General features: G+C 42.9%; 1 protein-coding gene across 6 annotated transcripts in view; it reads left to right on the top strand.

Annotated features, from left to right (window-relative positions):
* The window catches only part of RPRD2 (regulation of nuclear pre-mRNA domain containing 2), a 103,476-nt gene extending 92,729 nt beyond the window's left edge, over positions 1 to 10,747 (top strand). For 2 of the 6 annotated variants that reach the window (XM_082685912.1, XM_082685911.1), the window contains 3 exons: positions 373 to 573; positions 4,474 to 4,893; positions 5,799 to 10,747. In XM_082685912.1, coding sequence (XP_082542038.1) covers positions 373 to 573; positions 4,474 to 4,893; positions 5,799 to 5,887 — 710 coding nt within the window. In that variant the 3' untranslated portion in view covers positions 5,888 to 10,747. Of the gene's footprint in view, positions 1 to 372; positions 574 to 4,473 lie in introns of all 6 variants that reach the window. The other 4 variants (XM_082685910.1, XM_082685909.1, XM_082685907.1 and 1 more) reach the window with 2 other exon arrangements.
* Positions 10,748 to 15,889: the final 5,142 nt, after the last annotated feature.

Below are 15,889 nucleotides of genomic sequence, written 5' to 3'. Positions count from 1 at the left end.
GTGGCCGGGTTACACAGTTGTAGTGGCTCTGATCATAATCAGCCATTAATACTTACTTAGCACCTACAGGACTCTGAGGTATAGGTTCCACTTGGCAGGGAAAAACAAGAAAGAGGTTCCCAAAAATCTCTTTCTACTGGCTTTTAAAACTGACAAATACATATGAAAAAAACTTAATACTTATTTACTTTAGGGGTGTTCCAAGTCAACAGGAGCAGATTTTAATCTAATTTTCAGTTTTTCCTTTGTACAAGCCATGATATATCCTATTTGTGGATCTGTCACAGAAGCATTCCTGATTGAGTGGGAAGGATCATGAATTTAATGATTATTTTGAATTGCATTTTCTTGAGTTATACTTTCTGCCACCAGGGGTCAGTCCTGCATCAAGACCTTCTCCAGGAACTCCTACAAGTCCCAGCAACCTCGGCAGTGGCCTGAAAACACCTGCACCTGCCCCAGCAACATCTCACAATCCTCTGGCAAATATCCTCTCAAAGGTGGAGATCACCCCAGAGAGCATTCTGTCTGCTCTTTCCAAAACCCAGACACAGTCAGCCCCAGCACTGCAAGGTAAACCAACATATGCCAGAGGGACTTGAATTGTGAGTGTTTGCCTCTGGCCTGATCTTGGATTCCATTTCTGAAGAATCCAAAGCCATGGAATGTATAGAACAGTTATTTAGTATCTTCTTTATATGTATCATCTATAAGCTGCCATTCATAGAGTGAGGTGATGTGATCTGCTTAAGGTCGCACATTTATCTGTTCAGTGATGAACTGAAACTAAAAGCCAGTTGTTTTTTTTTAACTGGAGTCCTGTGTACTTCCATCTACACCATGACCCCCCCAACCCTCAGGGCCTGCATTCCAGCTTTTATAGTATATATTGAGGTTTACATTTTTAGTGTTAACCGAAGCTAAAGATAGTGAGAAAGGTCAATCTACTGTCGAAAATCTTACAAGACGGGGCGCCTGGGGAGTACAGTCTGTTAAGTGTCTGACTCTTGGTTTTGGCTCAGGTTGTGATCCTGGGGCTGTGAGATCAAGCCCTGAATCAAACTCTGCAGTTAGTGCAGTGTCTATTTAAGACACTCTCTGCCTTCTCCTTATCTCCTTCTCTCTTTCTTTCTCGAATAAATAAATCCTTAAAAAAAAAAATCTGAGGGCACCTGGGTGGCTTAGTCAGTTAAGTGTCTGCCTTCAGCTCAGGGCATGATCCCAGGGTTCTGGGATGGAGCCCCGCATCAGGCTCTCTGCTCAGCAGGGAGTCTGTAGCTCCCTTACCCTCTGCTTCCGCCTTCCACTCCCCCTGCTCATGCACGCTCTGTCTCCATCTCTCTCTCTCTCTCTCTCAAAAATATTAAATAAAATCTTTAAAAAAAATCTTATGAGTTTTTGTTTTTATGTCCTAATGTATTAGAGAGGACTCTATATATAGGTATAGCACATCTTTTTTGGGTTTGCCTACCTATAATCTCTACCTTATTTGAACCTCTCTGTTCGGCTCTGCTAGTTACCTATTCTATGTCTAAAACTGTCTGCTTCTAACATTTTTTCATAAAGCTCACCTGTTCTCTCTTCTCAGACCCTCCATATACCAGCACAATCTTTATTTGGCACCTAAGTATAATTATGCAATGAATTACAAATACTAGAGCAGTATCTTCAATACAGCAATTTAACTGCGGTTCTCACCCAGCAGCCTCCAGGGGACATTTGCCAATGTCTGAGCACGTTTTTGTTTGTCAGAACTGGGGTGGGGGTGGGAGTGTCACTGCATCTAGTGGGCAGAGGCCAGAGATGCTGTTACACATCCTGCAATGCAGACCACAGCCCCCACGACAGAGACTAATCAGCCCTAAATGCTGGTAGTGCTAAGGTTGAGAAACCCTGCTTTATATGAATAGAGATCAGAACAGATTTCTATTAATTTTATTTCCTAAACTATTCTGTAAGTGGATCAGCCAAGGACTAGATTATAGTGAACTTTGCCTTTCGATAAGATATAGTAGATTTTTGTTACACAGACTTAAATGCTATTAAATAGTAACCTACAGGGCACCTGGGTGGCTCAGTTGGTTAAGCGACTGCCTTCAGCTCCGGTCATGATCCCAGGGTCCCGGGATCAAGTCCCGAATCGGGCTCCCTGCTCCATGGGGGGTCTGCTCCCTCTGACCTTCCCCTCCCCTTTCATGCTTTCTCTCACTGACTCTCAAACAAATAAAATCTTAAAAAAAAAAAAAAAGTAACCCACAGTTAACATATATTGGCACCAGCAATAAAGGATTAATGATCTACTACAGCATATCTAATAGTAAGGATTTTAGAGATAATTAGTTTGAGGGATCAGCATGGTTATGCTTTCTACCTTCTAGGCCCTCTTCTGTCACCATCCTGCAGTTCTAGTAAAAATGTTGAACTCACTTGTTTTTATTAGCCTCTTATATAGATGGGTATAATAATAATTACAGCTTTTTCTTTCAGTTGATTATTGTACCATGTCTTGTGGACTTTCTTATCAGGCAAAATTTGAGCAGAGCTAAGTGTGCTCTGACAGAATGCTTTTCTGGAGAACCCAGAAAACAGCCTTTGTGGAGTAGTTCATCACCTTTCATTTCCTTTGGAGAGTAGAATTCTTGATTTTTAAAAAACTATAAAAGGATTGTCTTATTAGAGTCTCTGATAGTGTCACCACAACTATTATTGACAAGTTTTCAACACAAAAGAACAACTTCAGTGGGCAGAAGGGCCATAGAGGATAGCCTGTTAAGATTGAAGAAAAGTAATATTTAGCGGCTTAGTAGTAGAAGACCATCTCACCAGTTACCAGAAATCTGAGTAGTGTCATTTCATCCCACAGTATCTAAAAGATATGCTGAAATATCTTTTAAAATTCATATGATGTCATATATCACATTCTAGTGCTTGAGGATTTTTGTATGAACGGTGGCTACTAAGAGTTAAATCAGACTGTTAGTGGGGTAAGTTAAAGAGCCAGAGAACTTTTTGGAAATGAAACATGGAACTTATTTTTCAGGAGGATAATTGAAATAAACAATATGTATTATTCAGATGTTAGTGAATATTGGATAACAAAAATCATGCACTTTACTATATAGAAACTGTTGGCAGTTAAAAATGTTCCAAGGATGGGGGGTGTCTGGATGGTGTAGTCTGTTAAGCATCCTCCTCTTTGTATCTGCAAGGTTGGTGGTCTCAAGGTCATGATCTCAGGATTGTGAGATCAAGCCCCACGCCAGCCTCCACGCTCAGTGCACAGCCTGCTTAAGTTTCTGTCTCCCTCTCCCTGACTTACTCTCTAAAATAAATAAATCAATCTTTTTTAAAAAATGTTCTAAGGATGGAGTGATCTCAGAATTCTTCAGAGTTTAAGTCTCTTAGTAAATACTGGATTAAAATTGAAATTTTGAAGAAACATTTAATTAAAGTATCCTCTGAAATACTGTTTTCTTTCACCCTATCATGAAAGAACAGTTTTCATGTGTGACTAAAAGCTATAAACTTGGGTGAAGTATGCACAAAAAGTTTTTGTTTATAACTACAAATTGGGTAAATTCTCCAAAATATCATCGAACTTATAGGACTCTATTTATCTCTTTGTCAAGTATTTTTCTAAAAAAATTTCTACAGGAGCAGTTTGCTTTGGTGGACTTCAGCCTTTGCCCCAAAGAATTCTTTCTCAGAGCTTCTGAGATTTTGTCTGTCAGTGAGTAGGTTTGAATCTCATCAATGTCAGCCTGGGTCGATGAGTAATTCTTGAATTTTCCAAGCTATAAGGTGGTCCAGCTTTGTAATTCTTTGTGGTATGTGTATGTGTGTTTGTATGTTTACTACTGCTACATTTTACAACCAAAAATGATATCTAAAAGCATTGTTTCCCCAAAGCCTAGCAAGAGATGCTTGGAAAAAAGTGACCCTATTGAAATAAATTTGAGCAATGTGCATATACTGTCTCTCTCTTGAGAATAACACCGTATATTAACTTATTAGAAACAGTTGTGGAGGCTAGAAAGGAAGAGTTGGACAGAAAGTCTGTTTGCATTTAGAGAAACAGTACCACAAATCCAATGTTAAGAAATACTGGCTTAAAGTGTTATTTTAAGGATAATTTTGCCTCCTTTCTTCTCCTGCTTTGTCTTGTTTAAACTGTGAATGATTCTGACACCAAAATCTCCCCTTTCCTGTTGCCTTTTATTGTGCTATGTTGGACTTGTTTGATAACTGCAGTAGAAACATTTCAGTAATTTGCTTTCTTTATATTGAGAACTAGGTCCAATATTTTCTATGACATTTAGCCATTGCTTGTTTGGTCTGGATTCTCTTTGGCCTCATATTATAATGTCTATCTTGTTCCCACTGGAATGAATGAGAATATCCGATTAGCGACATTGTTTTTATTGTAAGGTAGGCAGTCGTTCTTTTTAATTCCTCTAATCTCTGTTTCTACAGGCCTGTCATCTTTACTTCAGAGTGTTACTGGGAACCCAGTCCCAGCCAGTGAAGCCGCATCCCAGAGCACTTCAGCTTCCCCTGCCAACACCACAGTCTCTAGCATAAAAGGAAGAAATCTGCCCTCCAATACCCAATCCTTTATTCCCAAAAGCTTCAGCTATTCTCCTAATTCATCAACTTCTGAAGTCTCTTCAACATCAGCCAGCAAGGCCTCAGTTGGGCAAAGCCCAGGGCTCCCAAGCACTACTTTTAAGCTACCATCCAACTCTGTTGGGTTTACAGGAACCCACACTACTAACCCCGCTCCCCCACCTACTGAAGTTGCCATGTGCCAATCTTCAGAGATCCCCAAGCCAAAGCTGGAGTCCGAGTCCACCTCTCCAAGCCTGGAAATGAAGATCCACAACTTCTTAAAAGGTAATCCTGGTTTCAGTGGCTTAAACTTAAACATCCCAATCTTGAGCAGCTTGGGGTCCAGTGCCCCAGCAGAAAGCCACCCCTCAGACTTCCAGCGTGGCCCTACTAGCACGTCAATCGACAACATTGACGGAACCCCTGTGCGGGATGAAAGGAGTGGGACGCCCACCCAGGATGAGATGATGGACAAGCCCACATCCAGCAGTGTAGACACTATGTCCCTGCTTTCTAAGATCATTAGCCCTGGTTCCTCAACACCCAGCAGTACAAGATCACCACCCCCTGGGAGAGAGGAAAGCTACCCCCGGGAACTCTCCAATTCTGTACCTACATATCGACCTTTTGGCCTGGGCAGTGAATCACCCTATAAGCAGCCTTCTGATGGAATGGAGAGACCATCTTCCCTGATGGACTCTTCACAGGAAAAGTTCTATCCAGATACTTCTTTCCAGGAAGATGAGGATTACCGAGATTTTGAGTACTCAGGGCCTCCACCCTCTGCCATGATGAACCTAGAGAAGAAGCCAGCCAAGTCTATCCTGAAGTCAAGCAAGCTTTCTGATACCACCGAATACCAGCCAATCCTCTCCAATTATAGCCACAGGGCCCAAGAATTTGGGGTAAAGTCTGCCTTCCCTCCATCTGTAAGGGCCCTCCTGGACTCTAGTGAGAATTGTGACCGTCTCTCCTCTTCCCCTGGGCTATTTGGTGCCTTCAGCATAAGAGGGAGTGAACCAGGGTCTGACCGGTCACCATCACCGAGTAAGAATGATTCATTTTTCACCCCTGACTCCAACCACAATAGCTTGTCTCAGTCTACAACCACTGGGCATCTCGGTTTGCCACAGAAGCAGTACCCAGACCCCCCTCACCCAGTCCCACATCGTTCCCTTTTCTCTCCGCAGAATACCCTTGCCGCTCCCACGGGCCACCCACCCACACCAGGCGTGGAGAAAGTTCTGGCCCCCACCATTTCCACCACGTCGACGATTGAGTTTAAGAATATGCTTAAAAACGCCTCCCGAAAACCCTCAGACGATAAGCATTTTGGCCAGGCACCCAACAAGGGTACTTCAAGTGATGGTGTTGTCGGTCTCTCAAACCTCGCCCAGCCCAGCTTGACAGCCACTGAGCAGCAGCAACAAGAAGAGCACTACCGCATAGAAACCCGAGTCTCCTCCTCCTGCTTAGACTTGCCCGATAGCACCGAAGAGAAGGGGGCCCCTATAGAAACCTTGGGTTATCATAATGCATCCAATAGGAGGATGTCAGGGGAGCCAATACAGACCGTAGAGTCCGTCCGAGTTCCTGGGAAGGGAAATAGAGGACATGGGCGTGAGGCTTCAAGGGTGGGTTGGTTTGATCTGAGCACCTCAGGCAGCTCCTTTGACAATGGCCCCTCAAGTGCCTCTGAGTTGGCATCCCTTGGGGGCGGGGGCAGCGGAGGCCTCACTGGCTTTAAAGCGGCACCATACAAGGAACGGGCACCCCAATTTCAGGAAAGTGTCGGCAGCTTCCGTTCCAACAGTTTCAACTCAACATTTGAGCATCATCTCCCCCCGTCCCCCTTGGAACATGGGGCACCCTTCCAGAGAGAGCCAGTGGGGCCGTCATCTGCCCCACCTGCCCCTCCTAAGGATCATGGTGGTATCTTCTCTCGAGATGCATCCACTCATCTACCCTCTGTGGATCTTTCGAACCCCTTCACAAAGGAGGCGGCCCTGGCCCACGCCGCCCCACCCCCTCCTCCTGGAGAGCACAGTGGAGTTCCTTTCCCCACCCCACCCCCTCCTCCACCCCCTGGGGAGCATAGCAGCAGTGGTGGGAGTGGTGTTCCCTTTTCCACTCCACCTCCTCCTCCACCCCCTGTTGACCACTCTGGGGTTGTACCCTTCCCAGCCCCACCACTGGCAGAGCACGGAGTGGCAGGAGCTGTGGCAGTATTTCCTAAGGACCATAGTTCCCTCCTTCAAGGGACCCTGGCTGAGCATTTTGGGGTGCTCCCAGGACCCAGGGACCATGGGGGCCCCACCCAACGGGACCTCAACGGCCCTGGCCTTAGCCGTGTACGAGAGAGCCTCAGCCTACCCTCCCATTCTCTGGAGCACCTGGGCCCAGCCCATGGAGGAGGAGGTGGGGGAGGCAGCAACAGCAGCAGTGGCCCCCACTTGGGTCCCTCACACAGAGACGCCATCAACCGGAGTGGTATGATTTTGCGGAATCCCCGGCCAGACTTTCGGCCTAGGGAACCTTTTCTCAGCAGAGACCCGTTCCACAGTCTAAAGAGACCCAGGCCGCCTTTTGCTAGGGGCCCTCCGTTCTTTGCACCAAAACGCCCATTCTTCCCTCCCAGGTACTGATGGAAACCAAGGGAAAAAGCATTTTGAACAGTCTAGAGAGCATTGGAAGTAGGAGTTCGGTTTATTGTTCTTTTTATGTTTTCCTTCCTTTGATTTAAATTTTTTTAATGACAAAGGGCCTCCCTTCCAAATTTAAAAGTCATACATGCTTACATGTCACTATTCCATCCAGTCCTCCTTCCCACTGCACTTAACTGACCTTCCCCAAGCTACTTGTATTTTAAAGGGGGCAGGGGGTGGGAGGGAGAGGAGGGAGCAAAGAAACAACCAAAGCCACTTCACTTGGCTGGGGGTTTGAAGGGTGGGAAGGAAAAAACAGATCTTATTTTACCCCATTTATTGAAGAGTATTATTACATTTGAAATAAAACTTCCATCAGTACAGAGAATAACATGTGCAATGTTGGGATGTTATTTTGGGTTTGGCTTATCACATAGTCAATAGAAGAATTCCTATCCCCTCTCTCTCCCATTAACTAACTACTGGGACCAGCGTGGCTCCCTTTCCTGAATGCTCTGTGCACTGCTGACGAGCCCAAAACCAAAAGATGTTGCGAGCGAAGATAGGTGGGAGACCACGGACCTGTCAAGTTGGTTTTGTTTTTAAAGACATACTGAAGTTGGGTTCTTTACCTTTCTCCTAAAATCTTAATTAAAGAAAATCAGCCTCTTCTAAAGGACTATCCGTCATTAACTTGGAGGAGATACAGATCTCATTCTACCCTAGTAAAAATTATTCCTCTTTATCCTTGGAATGAAAGGGTACTGGATATAATCTCCAGGTTAAAATAAGGTGTAACTCCACTAAAGAGAGAAAGGAACCACCAGTAGTTCAATGTGACCTGCACATCCCTCCTCATAAACAAGAATGGGAGACTTTTTGAGGTAGTTTGATACGTCTTGCACCAACTCTTGCTTCCTGCTTTTCTTTCTTGATTGACTTTTTCTCCCTCAGTTTTCACTTCTGCTTTGGCCGGAAAGAAAGTCATTATTACAGGTGACAATTGATAAAAAGATGCAATTAAAATATTATCCCTCAATTTTTTTAATGTAAAAGGTAGATGTTTTTACCATGGCGCCTCCCTAATGTAAGTGATATTTGTTGGTGGTTTTTAACAAAGGTTAACTACTGAGGAAAGGGAACTATTGGGCTGTATCCTTCTTTCCTCCTTGCCCTACAACTTGTATTTACGTCTGTTCTTGGTATTTTGGAGGGGGTTCAGTCGTATCTTTCAGTGCTTTACACCTCTTTAGGTGTGTCTTAGTGACAAGTGGGTATCACTATACATATCTTTTCAGAGAACAAGGGGGAGCTGAGAAATCCAAATTGACCCCATTCTACAGCTAGCAGCCTGTCACATTTCAAGGCTCAAGCCTTATCCTCACCTTCCACTCCCAATAGGAAATAATGTTTCTGCCCTTAGTCATTTTACACGAGAAGGGTGTGCTTTCCTTCTCCCCAAACTGAAAGGCTTCTTTGTAGTTCTACAACTAGTACTGGGAAAAAAGACAATCAGTATGCTTTGAGTGTTTATAACTTTATATTTAGGAACACTGAAAAGCAAAGATTGCTTTACTATTATTTTGTGTTCTTTAGTGTCTTGCCCCAAGGTATACACACTGGTAATCTCCAGCTGGATAAGTAAAACAGTATGTGGTGGGGTTTTGATTTTGTTCTGTTTTGTTTTCAAAAGGAATCCTAGCAAGTTTCATACTTTTTTTTTTCAAGTGAGCATAGAACTAACTAACTAGCAAGTACGGGGATTGTTTTGGATTCCTCTACTGAAATATTAAAGATGGGGAAGAGTGGACAACCTAGTGACAGAAGATAATCCTTTGTGTCAGAATAAACTTGCTTTTCAGGTAAAGAGCAGCTTAAACCAGTTGTGTGTCATAGTTGGGGAGGTTTTGTGTAATTTATTCCACATTATTTATTTGGGCTTGCCATGTGTTCTGTGGTTAGGAGGCTGCAAGTCCTTCATCTTCCTGATGCGTTTCTGATCTTAAGTCAACTCTTCTATCTTTGACCCTCTCGAGCCTCTCTACCCTGAAGCTCTTCTCACAAAAATGCATGATACCATGATCTTGTGTGTGGGATGGGGTATATAGTGTAGCAAAGCAAAGAAACAATATAGTTACCTTGAGTCCTGAGACATTTGTTTAGGGAAAAGAGTGATCAAGAGTAAAGTTGGGGGAGGGAGAGTTCTAATTGATTCAAAACTGAAACTTTTTTTTCAGAAATTAAGTGGGATTTTTTCACTCTAGAATAAAAGTATGTGAATTCTTTCTGCTGCTCTTGTTTAAGCTGAAAGTAGTGTTTACTTGAAAAGGCTCTCTGACCATTTGATTTTATCAGAAAATGGGGGGATGTCAGGAAAGTGGCTTCCTGAATGTTGGGGCAGGGTAATTGTCCTCAAAAGCATGATGACTAACACATGAAAGGAAGACCTTATTGTACAGTTTAAAAGATGGACTTTTAAGGGTTGGGTTGGTTTGTTTGTTTGTTTGTTTTTGTTGTTTTTGCAGGGTGTTTTGCTTTTTAAGCTACAAAATCCTCATTGAGTTTGTTTCAGGATGGAACTGAGGATTTGTATGACTGTCAGCTGTTAAGGAAGTCTGTCTACAGCAGTAAATGAAGATGACAATGTATATATGTGATATAATGAAACAAAAAAGACAATTCTGGTATTCATAACATGAAACAAAGGGGTTTTATCCTTTCTGTGTCTGTGATTTAAAACTCCGTGCCCATGCTCTGACTTTTGTATTTCAACCTGAGTTTAAAAATACAATAAACAAAAATTTTTTTAAAGAAAGCATAATATAGTGTGTCTTGGCAAGGACATGGTTTATAAGAAACAATGTGCAAAGTTGTTACTAAGGTCCTTGGTGCTCACTGTAAAATCACAGACAGAGAATGGGGGGGGGGTCATGAATACACTGGTACCACTTAAAACTCAGTATCAGAAATCAAGTCCTTAAATATTATATAAGAGTTTACTCTTCAGTCAGCTTAGATGTGAGTCTTCTCCCTGCTCCCTCCCGCCCTCCCAAAAGATGAGCATAAATACAATTTGGTTTGATGCCAGGGTAGGTAAAATGATCAGAGAGTAGGACTTTTATCCTTTACAATCCCAGGAATACGATATTTGTTATCTCTATGGTACAGCTAACCTATCTAGATAATGTGAATATGCTAAACTTTCTAATTGCAGAATATTCACTATCAATCCTGAAGTTACCAGTTCATGCAGAATTAAGCTTCAGCTGTTAATTATTTTGAAGCCGCTGTAAATTACTGCTTTTTCCCCTTTTTTCCTCCCCCACCCCTTTTTTTGAATGGGCGGGGGTGCCTGCTAAGATTAAAATTAGATATGTTGGATGATAATCTCAACGTGTTCAGTGTGGAAAAAAAGTACATGCTTTAGAGGCAACAACAATGAAATCCTTTTGAAATGTGTATTAATAACATTTAATAAAATAACTAGTTCTGAAGGTTTGACATTTTTCTTTGAGATTTGGGGCTTTGACCAAGGGCTCCTGACTCTGTGGTGAGCGCAACTAAGAGGGAACTTCTCCAGGAGCTGAAACTGCTGCATTGTGGAGCAGGCCTATGGTTGGAAAATCTAAATTTTCTCCAGCAAAGACCCTTCTATGTGACTGTCCAGGGCTGAAGGTGAAACCAACGACAGGATCAGAAAGGAAGCTTGGATATATCTCTGAAGATCGCATTGTATTGGCTTTTGGTCTAAGTGCAAGGGGGATCGAGGGGACCGTGTGTGCACCTGCACATTTCTGAGCCACACAGACACCACAGACCACCTGTCATGTCCCTTTCTTGTGACCACTTACACTTGCCTCTCTTCCAACCATTCCTTTTTTTTTTTTTTAAATCTTTGTCCCCGATAGTATGTTTTTGTTTTTCCAGTTTAATAAAATATGGTTTCCTTTGTTGTGTGGTTGACTTTCCCCCTATCACCCTGATCTTATGCAGGTGTCCCCTTTGACTAGAGCATTCAGTGTCCCTGAAAGCAGTATGAGCCTCAGATCTTCATGGCCTTGTGGGTTTTCTGTTTGATCCTTTGTGTAATTCAGTTTTGAAAAGGGTTGATGGGTGGGATGAAGTCAAGATGTTTGAGGAGTGGCTGGTAATGAAGTGGGATATATTGTATGGATAATTATTTGTCTTGTGTCTTCAAAATGTGCAATTTTAAGTGAAGAATGCATTTTTAAAGCAAGCATAGAGAGGCACCTGGGTGACTCTGTCAGTTAAGTGTCCAACTCTTGATTTTGGCTCAGGTCATGATCTCAGGGTTGTGAGACTGAACCCCACATTGGGGTCCACACTGGGTGTGGCACCTGCCTAAGATTCTTTGCCCCCCTACCAGAAAAGATTTAAAGCAAGCATCCAGTTGGCAGGGGCGATGGTGGCAGGGTTCCTTCTGGTCAATTCTTTGTCCACATCTACCCTTATTGCTGCATGTTGGCAATCAATCTATCCTACATAAGCCACACTTAACCCGCCTCTCTTGCCCCATCCCTTTTTCATACCCCAGTGAAGCTTAGTAAGTGGAATGTTAGCTTTAAGGGATAAAGAGAGTCACTGCATCCAGACCCCGCCTGGGTCACTAGCAGGGTAGAAGGCTGCAAATAGCAGCCTTCATTACATGAAGTTACATGCGTGTGTCACCAGACACTTCAGAAATAGCAGCCTACGAACACACCCAGTATGTAGGGTGTACGATTGTACTGGCTGGTTCTGGAATCTGGTTCACCTTTTTCCTGGTCCCCTCTTGGAACTTTGACTTGCCCAACTGATTTCTTTCTCCATCTCCAAGGAAGCAACAGCTTTTAGACTTCGACATTGGTGTTTCTGGGCATGTTGAAAATGCAAAGCTTCATTCCCTGGAATTGTTTTTATTTAAGCCAATCTTGTATAAGAGGGATGAGTTACCCCCTCATGTATGTAGACAGTAACACAAACACCATCCAAATGGGTTTTGGGGTATTGGGGCGTTTCTCATACTTGTTTATGAGTAACTGTATAGACAAGTCCAGTCAGCTGCTATTCACAATTGCTGAGTAATAACTCACTGAAGCTGCATAGACAAAGCTACAAGAGATTCACCCGCAAATGAAATAGCAGCTCTTAAGTAAACATCCTGTTCTCCCTTCCCCCTTGTAAGGAGAAGCATACATGCTTTAAAGGAAAAGAGCAAGTGCAATGTAAAACTAATGAATTGCTTCTAACTCTAGGCAGGGAAAAAAACATTCTATGCTTAGTTATAAGTTGTGGGGCATAGGGTATAAGAAGGCTGATACCAATTTTAGGAATTGCTACTGCAGTTACCTTATGGCACTATCATTGTGTTGTTGCTTTCTCTCCCTTTGTTCGCACTGTAGCAAGAGTCAAAAGTTGAAAATGCAGATTTGGGTGGAGGGGTAGTGATCAGCGCCAACAGAGGCAACAGGTACGGGCTGCAGGTTTTTGATTGGAAAGGGTGCTGGCTAAACCAGTCTGCCCTGGGTCTGTTGGGTTCATAGCAAGTTAGATGTTCCAGCAACTTTACTTCCTTCCTCATCCCCGTTCTGTCCCCTTCATTTTTGCGAATTACTCAAATTTTTTGCTGCTTAATTTCTGGGAAAGGAGAGCTAAAAGAACTTGAAACTTTGTGTGTCTTCCTTGCCGTGTTTCAGTTGGAATGGGTAGAAATAAAGGAGACACGCAGCATCCAATTCCTTGTTTCGTTGTCCCCTAGCTAGGAATCCTTTACACTGAGGTGAAACATCACTTAAGATCCTGTATCTTCTAGATAGCCAATCATTGCCAAGGGCAGTAAAGCTTAGTAAAGGATTAATCCGAAATATCTATTATTTGGTAGTGGGCCTTAGTTGTGCACTGCCTTCTAGAGATGTATCTAGGGCTTTATTTCACAGTACTTTTCTCTTGCTTTTGTTTTTTACTTCAACATCAACCTAAGGTGACAGACACATCCTGCACGGGTCCTGTGTTTGGCCTCACCTAACAAATGGGGGTCATTTAAGGGGGGGTGAGGGGAGGATGGAGATGGCTGTCTTTGTTTCTCTTCTACAGACTCAAGAGTTGTCTTGGAGAAGGGAAGTCATAGTAGAGATTCTAGGTAAGCTTAAGGCACTGTTTTCAAAACAGTTCAACTCATCCCCATCCCCTGGTAGGAAATCCCCCCCCCTTTTTTAAATCAGCAAATGTGGCTAGACTTAAAGATTTTCTTGGTATCCTAAAGCAAAGTTAAAAGCTTGGCCCCATCCTACATCTTCATCATTAAAGTATTGTGGGGGATTTGCTTTTATTTTTAAATCTAACCTCCCAAACCCACTGCACTTTTAGCTACTTGGCTAGTTCTCTGGGCTTCAAAATCATTTGGTAACCATGACATAAACCTTTCTTTATATATTTTACCCTCTTAAATTTCTCTTTTTTACCTCTAGCATCTTTACTACTTTGGTGCCAAGAAATTTTGTGAAGAGCTGAGATAGAATTTGAGGTGTATGTTGATCCTGATGACAAGTGGAAATGCACTTTACCATCAATGGAGAGCATTCTTACATGTAGTTTAGGAATATAAAAATAATACCTGTTCATCCAAAGCTTTAGCTAACTTGTGATGTTTATTCTTTTTTTTTTTTTAAGGAGTTTATTTATTTATTTGACAGAGATCACACGTAGGTAAAGAGGCAGTGGGGAGAGAGGGGGGGAGGAAGGAGACTCCCCGCTGAGCAGAGAGCCTGATGCAGGGCTCAATCCCAGGACCCCAGGACCACGACTGGAGCTGAAGACAGAGGCTTTAACCCACTGAGCCACCCAAGCACCTGTATTCTTTTTTTTTTTTTTTAAGATTTTATTTATTTGACAGACAGTGATCACAGGTAGGCAGAGAGGCAGGCAGATAGGAAGGGAATCAGGCTCCCTGCTAAGCAGAGAGCCCTACGTGAGGCTTGATCCCAGGACCCTGGCTGGGACCATGACCTGAGCTGAAGGCAGAGGCTTTAACCCACTGAGCCACCCAGATGCCCCTATGATGTTTATTCTAAAAGTAGAATAAAGCTGAGGACTTCCCAAAATGTGACCAATGGTCTAGGCTATGCTTAACTGAGGATTGCCTTTTCTCTGAACTTCTCTGAAATCTGCTGGCATGATTTCCTAAACACTATTTTTCTTTAACTTTGGTTAGAGAAAATCTGGTAATACACTTCTTTCCTTGGCCTTTATTGGACCCCTCTTTTCACGCTATATTAAAGGCCTCTTTGGCCCTACAAGTGATGTACTGGGCAGAGAAAAAGGGAGATTTGCTACCAAGCCTGATGCATTAGTACTATTCTGGTTGCTGGAAGGCAGCATGGCATGGCATAACACAGGCTTTGGATTCAGATTGGCTAGGGCTTGACTTCTCTGAGGATTGTCTTCCATGTTTTAAATGGAGCATAAAAATAGTTATTACCTGTCAAGATTGTTCTTGGAATTAAATAGGATAGTGAAGGCATAGCACTTGGCACATAGTAGGTGTTTGGCGATATTCTGGATGGAAGGTAAGAGCAGTTTTAGAGATAAATGTTTCCCAGACAAATGGGTTAAAATTCCCTGAAGCTGAGATAAGGCAGTTACAAATCAGAAATTGTAAAAGAATCACTGATAAATGAATTGGCCCTGGCTGGCTTGCTATTCCTTGCTGGCTGCCTGGCTTGTTTCCTACAAGAAGAATGCAGTAACTCCTGACATTCCTTCCTTCCTCCACTGCAACACAAGTTACACAGGTGATGATGAAGTTGTTGATTGATGGGCATCCCATGAGCCCTCAGTTCAGTGCATTGCACACAGTAAATCAGTACATGTTTGAAGGATGAGAGCAGGAAGCTGCCATAACAGTGTAGCCTGTTTATTCTACCATCCCTCTAGTATTCCAAAGGAGGACGAGGTGGAATGATTAAAGAATGTATGTGTCAATAAATGTATCCGTTGGAGTTTGAAGTCAATACAGTGATTGATACATTCTTAATGCAATGATTATTGAGAACCTATCATTTTGTCACCTGCAATATAATATTCCCATCCCTTTTGGGGCAAAGCCATGGGAAAAGTTTTACCTGTTGTCCCACTTTCTGAATGTCATTTTTAAATCCTGTCTACCTTTTTCCAACCCTCCAGACCGCCCCTCCCACACACAAGTGATTTTCCTCTTCCACAGTTTTGTCTATATCTTTTTGTCTTTCAGGATGTCAGGAGATGGAACCAAGATGCCAAGTGGTGCCTGTGACTCAAGTCAACTACCGCCTACCCCAGAAAGTACTTCTGACCTCTGGAAGCCTAGATTAAACAGCTTTCTCTGACAGCTCTTTCTCCAAAATCCTTGATTCCACTACCATTGGAAACTTGAGAACCATCTCCAACCATCCCCACCCCCAGGTGAGGGGACAAAGGAGAGTTATTGAGAACCTTACAGCTGCCCCCAAGTCCATTTCACCTCATACTTGACTACAAATGTGATCGTGTTTCAATTTTTACTGTGCAAAATAAATCAGGTATACCTGGTCCTCTGTCCAAGGTCTTGTGTAGGAAGCAGCTAAGATTCTAGAGTCAGGCACCTCTTTCTGAAGTGATGC

Source organism: Mustela nivalis (genome assembly GCF_964662115.1).
Source record: "Mustela nivalis genome assembly, chromosome: 10".
Classification (NCBI taxonomy): Eukaryota; Metazoa; Chordata; class Mammalia; order Carnivora; family Mustelidae; genus Mustela; species Mustela nivalis.
The sequence above is the reverse complement of the archived record's forward strand: the minus strand, read 5'-3'. Positions and strand labels throughout refer to the sequence as shown.